At 48.0% G+C, this 8,562-nt stretch overlaps 1 protein-coding gene across 6 annotated transcripts; it reads right to left on the bottom strand.

Annotated features, from left to right (window-relative positions):
- Positions 1-2,047: 2,047 nt before the first annotated feature.
- TMEM106C (transmembrane protein 106C) lies at positions 2,048-7,969 on the bottom strand. Of its 6 annotated transcripts, none has more exons than XM_003355635.4 (8): positions 7,849-7,969; positions 7,162-7,376; positions 5,845-5,908; positions 5,191-5,350; positions 4,960-5,100; positions 4,459-4,508; positions 3,619-3,672; positions 2,048-2,744 (listed from the first exon to the last, which is right to left on the bottom strand). In XM_003355635.4, exons 2-8 carry the CDS (start codon positions 7,346-7,348, stop codon positions 2,648-2,650), a joined length of 753 nt encoding a protein of 250 aa, XP_003355683.2. In that variant the 5' UTR covers positions 7,349-7,376; positions 7,849-7,969; the 3' UTR covers positions 2,048-2,647. The 6 variants fall into 6 exon arrangements, with proteins under 6 accessions (XP_003355683.2, XP_013843900.2, XP_003355682.2 ...); XM_013988446.3 differs by having other exon boundaries at positions 7,162-7,425; positions 7,923-7,969; XM_003355634.5 differs by having other exon boundaries at positions 7,923-7,969.
- Positions 7,970-8,562: the final 593 nt, after the last annotated feature.

The following is an 8,562-nucleotide window of genomic DNA, read 5'->3' as shown; positions in this document are numbered from 1 at the left end:
CTACCATACAAAGCTCTGTTACATCAGCCTCCCAAAGCAATAGAAATAACAACCAAAAAGAAACCAATGGGACCTAATCAAACTTACAAGCTTTTGCACAGCAATGGAAACCATTTAAAAAAAAAGAGAGACAACCTACAGAATGGGAGAAAATAGTTTCAAATGATGCAACCGACAAGGGCTTGATCCCTCAAATATACAGACAAATCATACAACTCAACACCAAAAAAACAAACAACCCAATTGAAAAACTGGCAGAAGACCTGAAAAGACATTACTCTGAAGAAGACATAGAGATGGCCAACAGGCACATGAAAAAATGCCCAACACCACTAATTATTAAAGAAATGCATATCGAAACTACAATGAGATACCACCTCACACCAGTCAGAATGGCCATCATTAGTAAGTCTACAAACTACAATTGCTGAAGAGGGTGTGGAGAAAAGGGAACCCTCCTTCACTGTTGGTAGGAATGAAAACTGGTACAACTTTTATGGAAAGTATGGTGGTACCTCAGAAAACCAAGTATAGAACATATGATCTAGCAATCCCTCTCTTAGGCATATATTTGGGCAAAACTTTCACTGAAAAAGATACATGCACCACTATGTTCACTGCAGCACTATTCACAATAGCAAAAACACGGAAACCTAAATGTCCAACCACAGATGAATGGATTAAGAAGATGTGGTATGTATACACAATGGGATACTACTTAGCCATAAAAAAGAACAAAATAATACCATTTACAACAACATGGATGGAACTAGAGACTCTCATACTAAGTGAAGTCAGTCAGAAAGAGAAAGACAACTACCATCTATCACTTATATCTGGAATCTAATATACGGCACAAATGAACCTATCTACAGAAAAGAAACGAACTCATGCACATGGAGAACAGACTTGTGGATGCCCAGGGCGAGGGGGAGGGAGTGGGATGGACTGGGAGTTTGGGGTTAGACGCAAACTATAGCACTTGGAGTGGATAAGCAATGAGATCCTACTGCATAGCAGAGGGAACTATATCTAATCACTTGTGATGGAACATGATGGAGGATAATGTGAGAAAAAGAATGAACATATAACTGGGTCACTTTACCATATAGCAGAAATTGACAGAACACTGCAAATCAATTATAATAAAAATTAAAAAAAAAAGTGAAGTACCAATAGGAGTAGCTTTTCAAAACTACATAGGAAAATATGCTAGAAGTTATTAGGAAAATGAGGAAACCAAAGAAAAAAATGTAGCAATGAGACCATCTTCATGTGCTTAGGGCATGATCTCAAAAATGTGCAATTTGCTTCCATACAAGCAGTGTGCCATCATTTACACACAGAACAGTCATCACCACTATGTACACACAGACCGTTAAAAGATCCAGGTAAACACAGACATTCAGCTTTCAACCCTAGGCATTTGTGTTACTAAGTCACCAGTATCAGCCAGAGAGTCACTAAATTTAGCTTTAGTGTGAAGATTCAGAGTGCACAAAACCATCAATATTGAAAGTCAAGCTATGGGAATGGAGACAAAAACTAAAACAGACCCATGCTACCACCTGCTGCCGTTAGGGTTTCTGAGGAACTGCTGCTGGTGAAGGAGCTGAATCCCACCTTGAGTTCTGAAACCTGATTACTCAACCTTCCCACCCACATGCCCTGGCACCATGTGGCTGGAGCCTGCATTCTAGTGACCAAGAGAATGGAGACAGTTTAAGAAACTTTCAACTTCAAACCAGCAAGTTGTTCCTCCTCAGGGAAGCAGCTTCTTGCTCAAGCATCTCTGCCCCACCTCTTCCAACCTCCAGGGGGCATTACATGCTCTGTTCTAGAACAGCAACAGGGTGGCCTGTCACCACCACAGACAGAGGGACAAAAGTTAGCCTGCCTTGGCAGAAGGCTGCTTTCTGTAATATGAGCTCATGGTGACAGTCAATCAGGGCTGCTTTTCTTCCCTGCCCATCCTGTGCTGATCCACTCTGCAGGCAAACCCCAGAGGTGCCCACCAAGACATCCAGGCAATCGGAGGAGACAAAGATGAATCAAAAGCAGGGTTTATTTTTCTAGCAAATTCACTAATCTATGTTCCAGCCTATGCATGAAGGGTAAATCACGTCCCACATAGACTCCTCGTATAAACAATTATAACTTCCTACAGGAAAAAAAAATAAGTTTTAATAAAGTTCCTAGGCATCTGGGAGCAGATCATTTGCACATATTGAATGGTCTGTGCTTTTTTCTTTTATGTATTCAAATGTTCCTTTCCTGCTGCCTCTTCTGTGATGAGGCCCTGACAGTCCTATTTCCATGTCACTGATAACCAAGAATCACGGTATGATCTGAATTTATAATGCCCCGAGAACAGCTGAAAAGATCTCAATTAACCTCTTCAAACCTCCGAGTGCCTACTATTTGCTGGGCACATGCTAGGCACTAGGCAGTGATCCTGCTGGTTCTGAGAAGCGTATACTGTGCTACAGAAAGGAGTTTTCCTCCCAAGTGGCAGGAGGGTGTTTTCTGGGGATTGAGAGAACCAATTTCTCCCCCAGTTCCACCCCCTGGGGTAGGTATAGAGCTCAGGCCCAGGCGCTGCTGTCTCTTCTGACAGGTACTGCCATGGAAAAACCCAGGCCAGTTTCTAAACAGCCGTGGAATTGGCTCCACAATCCACATAGTGATGTGTCTCCAAGGAGCTCTGGGTCATGTGGCCAATGTAGGAAATCTTCACTGAAGTCCTAGGGAAAAGAAAACCAAGAAAAATGAATTCTATTTCCGAGATGAAGTAAGAAAAAACTGCCGAAATAATTTCCTGCAAGCTCAGACAACAATATCCACAGGTCCCAGATGCATATCTTCATGATTACACAATCAGGCGGTCAGAGGATCTTTCCACATCCCCAGAGACACTGTGCCCTGAGCTGACCTTCTAAATAAGTGGTTCTCTATCGGGGACAATTTTACCTGACAGGAGATTTTTGGCAGCATCTGGAGACATCTGAGGTTGTTACAACTGAGTGGGGGAGGAGGTGGTGTTATCAGCTTTGGCGGGTAGAGGCCAGGGATGCTGTTAAAGATCCTACAATGCACAGGACAGCCCCTTGCAGGCAGGAACTGTCTGGCCCAAAACGTCAACAGTGCCAAGGCTGAGAAGTGCTTCTCTAAACCCCCATATTTCAAATGTCTGCAGCTGACTCGTCACCTGCAAATTGTCAGTTGTGGTTCCAGAAATAACCCTACGGATCCGTGACATGTGGTCATTTGTGTGGCTAGAGAACAAGTGTGGCCAAATGCCCAAGGTTTACGTCTTGAGAAAGCTCTTCTCTTCTTTCACTAGTTTCATCAGGATTCTAAAGGGATCACACAACTTGACCCCATTTCACGGAGAAAACTCTATGTCTAACCGTTCGCTGTGACTCTGTGGTGACAGGGATCTAGAACTGCATCTAGAGGACACCGAGTGTCTGCCCTATCTGTCCTGCAAGGCATTGGGTGTCCCCGTTTCGGTTTGTGGGCCCCACAGGTTCTCCTGACAGAGGTGGTCAGCTCAGGCGGCCTGGTGGTCCAGGCTCACACGCAAAGGCCCCGAGCACGGGGGGGACAGCAACGTACCGCATGAAGACCACTATGTTGTGCACCAGGATGTCGGGCAACGTGCAGAAGAAACTGCCAAACAGCAAACAGGAAAATAGTCAGTTTGGTTTTAAAAAAAAAAAAAAAAAAGAGAGAGAGAATCCAAAGGACTGCTGAGTTACACTGTCAAACTGAGGAGCAGTCAGCCTTGTCCAGAGAGCCTCCTCTGCCCCACACCCAACCTCCCAGTCTAAGAGCTGGAACTCCTGGAGCTAAGAACCTGGAACTGTTCTGAGCCCCCAACCCCCGCCGCTGCCACCAGGTGTCCTTCCATCCTCCCGCGCCAGGATATTTTTGTTTCTCATACCCATCACAAAATGCTAGAGCTCAGAAAGGTTTCTAGTGGCCTAATGTTCTCTTTTAGAAATTCCAGCACCTCAGTCGCATATCAAAGACCACATCCTGGAGTTCCCATCGAGGTTCAGCGGAAAGGAATCTGACTAGCACCCCTAAGGATGCAGGTTCGATCCCTGGCCTCGCTCAGTGGGTTAGGGATCCGGCATTGCCATGAGCTGTGGTGTAGGTCACAGATGTGGCTTGGATCCTGCGTTGCTGTGGCTGTGGTACAGGCCTGTGGCTACAGCTCCGATTGGACCCCTGGCCTGGGAACCTCCATATGCCTCAGGTGCAGCCCTAAAAAGATAAAACAAAAATAACATTAGACTACATCCCTCCAAATTCACCTCAAGATGGCCAAAGATAGGGAACCCACAGGCCAAAAGCTGGAACTTAAGTCTGCACCAGCCCCAATCAACTGGGCTCAACTCTGAACCCCTTTCATTCAGTAAAAAGCACACATATACAGAATGCTGTCCTTACTACACATAGGAAAATGGTCCTCCCATCTCAGCCTTGGCAGTAAAATTCACCTGAAAAGAAGACACCAGAGTCAGTCTATGGCTGGGCAGGCTTGATAGAGAAGAGTACTATTATTAGCAACCCAAGGACCTGGGAGCATTCTTCCATCATTATACAAAATACTGTCTCAAGACTGTCCCTGGTACACACTATGAGCCTCTAACAAATCTCCCAACCTCTGCCCTTTTGAGAGGCCAATGGATCCCAGACTATCACAATGCCTCTTCTTGATTGTGGGCAAACTGCTTTCTCTTACAAATTCTTTTGTTCCCATAACACTTAAGTGCTAGCTGTCTCTTGCCTTAATTTTTCTTAATTACAGAGCCCGTCAGGACTTCCTCATCAACCAGTTCCTCCAAGTGGAGATGAGGAGAGGAAGACAGAAGTAACAAGGTATGGCATTCCACCGCCCCTACTCTTCTCTCGGGCCCAAGGGGCCAGGCCCCTACAAGGACGGCGTACCAGGTGCTCGCTCCGCGGTGGAATGAGGGAGACGTTGGAGGTCAAGTACGACCCGACCACGGTGTTCATGTACTGAACCTGGCTGGACAGGCTGGTCACCGCCACTGGGTAGAAGTTGGAGTTTCTGATTTTCAGGGTGGCCTGCATCAAGGCAAGTGAGGAAACACGTGTAAATGTCCTCAGTCCAAGGCTCGAAGGTGCACGACCCAGGAACGGGAGCCCTAACCTTACCGTGATGGCGAGGATTACAAGGGAGTCCTGCTTATTAAATGTGACTTTCACCACTTTGATGCCATCATCATCCACGAGGACCGAATGTGGAAACAGGAAGAAAACCACCAAACCAGATGCCAGGAGACAGAGCAGGACAGACAAGAGGACATATTGCTTACTGCAAAAAAAAAAAAAAAAAAAAAAAAAAGCACATGACCAACATATCAAAGTCCAATCAGTCAAAATTAAACATGAAACCGGAAATGAGAGGGGAGGGACAAGAAAGTGCAAAGAGCCAGGAACCACAACCCAGGCAAGTCAAGAAGCCTTTCAAACCGATCCACATGCTGTGTCCAATCTGGGAAGAGAAGCTGACGAGAGGAGCTGTGTGGACAGAAACCTCTCTTCCCCGCCCAGGGCACCCTCTTCTCCAATTCCTTCCAATTCAGTCCCTTCATTTGGCCCTGAAAATGCTTCTAACTTCAAGTTTCCTTCCCCAGAGTGTGATTGGGGGGCGGGGGCAGAGACATCTTGCTTGAGCAAACAGTATTAAAGGAAGTGGGGAATTTACAAGAACTGATAAAGGTTTCAAAAAGTTAACTGGCATTCACACGCCTAAAAAGGGACTGGGGACAGTGGCAGGCGTTAACAGGAGAGAGGCAGGTGACTTACGTTCTCTGAGGACGCAATCTCTGATCACTGTGTGGGATCAAAGCCACCAACTCATTTACTTGCTCTAGAAAACAACCAAACAACAACTTCAGTAAAATAAATCCCACATGCTGCAGGACTTTCACATATACAGCAACCTACCACAACATACACTTGTGTGGAATTAGGTGTTTCTAAGATATTAGTTTCACATTTGGGTCTAATGAACAAGAAACAAGTAAATCTGCAAAGTGCTACAAATTACAAAACATCCATCAGTGCTGCCAGGGCAATAACATGGAAGTTGAGAAATCTAGGATCTATTTTTTTTTTTTTTGCCATTTCATACACCGCTCCCGAGGCATATGGGAGGTTCCCAGGCTAGGGGTCGAATCGGAGCTGCAGCCACCAGCCTACGCCAGAGCCACAGCAACGCGGGATCCGAGCCGCGTCTGCAACCTACACCACATCTCACGGCAATGCCAGAGTAACCCACTGAGCAAGGGCAGGGATCGAACCCGCAACCTCATGGTTCCTAGTCGGATCCTTTAACCACTGCGCCACGACGGAACTCCCAGAAATCTAGGATCTTGTTCCAGGTTTACTACATGGCCTTCAGCCAGCCACTGCATAGCCTTCAGCTGCGGCAAAGCCTTCCACTGCTGCATGGCCTTCAGGGGCTCCATGGCCTTCAGCTGCTGAACGGCCTTGGGGAAGTCAATACCTCTCCAGACCACTGTGTCCTCATCTACAACACAAAGGCTTAATGTCAGATGGTTTCTAAGGTTCTTATCAGCTCTAAAGCTCTGTGACCCTCCATCTAATCCGTTAAGACTTTTTGAGCGCCAACTGAGTGATGGATAATTCTGCACCCCATCCAGGCTCCATTCCTATGCATGTTTTTCCACTTCTCACTTGATTGAACGATCTAAGGTTGTTAATGATTCAACATCTGCTTCCTTGAACAGAAGCTTCCAAGATGGTGTCTGCTCCCCCACCCCCCCACCCCACCCAAACCATGCCAGGCCTTAAGAGTGAGAGCGATAAAGAAACATGCCTGTCAACAAAGTCCACAAAGTAGAATAAACCAAATGTTTCAGGCCAAAGAAACAACAAATGGAAGAGTGGAAGTAAAGAAAAGCAAGGCTTTCAACTATGAGGACCTGCCCGAGTTTATCAGGTCAGCTGAGCTGGCCCCTTCCTGCTCAGGGCACCATTTTTGACTGTGGTATTGATGCCTAGGAGAAAAGCTCTACCTGAGAGACAAGAGAAGCCCCATGGGTACCTTAGGATTCTCGCTGGGGAATCATCCTTCCCATGATCACCAAAGACTCTCACCTGTTGGAATGTAGCCTGTCCCCTGGCAAGTGAGACAGGTGATGCTATCTCGCCCAGTGAACTCCACATATGGGAACTGAGCAATGGCTTCTTCCTGCTCCCGTTCGGCCAGGAAGTTCTCTCTGTCATCTGCTTTTCTTCTCTTGCAGGAAGGGGGGTGAGCAAAGGCAGAATGCTGGGACCCCATGGCCGGGATGTGTCACTTGTGTCATGTCCTAGGATGCGAAGAGACAAGTGAATGCATGTCAGTGGCCGTGCGCCTTTCTATGAAAAAAGTGAGAACACGAAATGGCTAAATTGCCCTTCTGAGTGTGATCCCAAACACCTGCACAATTTCTACCAAGCCTCTCATTTCGTAGTACTAATTCCCCTCCGACCTCAGCCGGAAGAGATGGGCCGTCTGCGCCAACCTGCCCAGCTCCCCACCGCCCCGAGACTCCAGTTCTCGGCACCCCAGCTTCCACGTGGTCCAGCCTCACCCCTTCCCGTCCGCTGTTTGCAAACTCCGCGCTCTCGAGAAAACCTTTCTGGCAAACAACAGGCACCTAATCACTAACAGGCCTCAGCGATCCCCCGCCACTCCCAGCCCCCTCCAGTCCCAGCCCCTGGAGGCGGGCTCAGGTCACGCCCCTCAGCAGAAAGCGGACAGAGTCGCCGAGGCGTGACCGAACGCCAAAGATCCCAGACCTGCAGGCCGCGAACTCCCGGCACTTCCTCCTCAGACCACACCGCCCGCAACCTGCCCGCTTCAGCGAGTTTACCTGCCTCTTAGGTCTTCCGAGCCGCCCGCAGTCGGTGCGCATGCTCCGAATGGCAAGCCGCCGAGGGACGCCGGCGTGGACGCGCGCATGCGCTCTTCGTGGCCCCGCTGACGCCGCGGTAGAGGGCGGTAGAGAGTAGAGAAGAGCAGGCCCTTTCCGGCATTGGGGGAGGTGGGCCGGAAGGGGTGGCCAGTGGTCCACCAGAAACACTCGGAAAGGCTCAAGTTAAGGTTCCACAGGAAGGGGAGGCAGGAAGCTCCGGAAGCCAAAGCCATTCTCAACTATTCTTTGAGCCCTGAGAGGACAAAGATGCATCAGACACAGAACCTGCCCTCATCCAACTTTAGGGCATCCTCTTTCCCAGCCTTAGACGCACACGCGCACATAAGACATGCACATAAAGGGTTAGAGGGCACTTTTAAATGGGCAGGTTGCTTGCAGAGACTGCCTGGTTGAGCTTTGCCTGCAGCAGAAGGGAACAAGGACAGACATTAAGCAGGTGAAGTTATAAAGATGATAACTGGGGACAGGAGAGTTTCTGAACAGGGTGAATGGATGGGGGAGCGGTCTGCACTGTATCTGAAAATGAGGCTGGCGACCTGTGAGTTCTCTGCCACCTCCATCTCTCTTTCTTTGAGGA

This window comes from Sus scrofa, chromosome 5 (genome assembly GCF_054392235.1).
Source record: "Sus scrofa isolate SSC_HxYL_T2T_F1_AM1 chromosome 5, Sscrofa_HxYL_maternal_Yorkshire_Landrace_v2.0, whole genome shotgun sequence".
NCBI classification, from domain to species: domain Eukaryota; kingdom Metazoa; phylum Chordata; class Mammalia; order Artiodactyla; family Suidae; genus Sus; species Sus scrofa.
The sequence above is the reverse complement of the archived record's forward strand: the minus strand, read 5'-3'. Positions and strand labels throughout refer to the sequence as shown.

Bases quoted from the DNA above. Each gene is read 5' to 3' on its own strand.
- TMEM106C (XM_003355635.4), bottom strand. From the start codon at position 7,348: ATGGGGTCCCAGCATTCTGCCTTTGCTCACCCCCCTTCCTGCAAGAGA. The intron at 5,351-5,844 runs GTAAGTCACCTG...TTTTTTTTGCAG, and splicing joins AGATTGCGTCCTCAGAGAAC to TAAGCAATATGTCCTCTTGT. The intron at 2,745-3,618 runs GTACGTTGCTGT...TCTTTTCCCTAG, and splicing joins AACATAGTGGTCTTCATGCG to GACTTCAGTGAAGATTTCCT.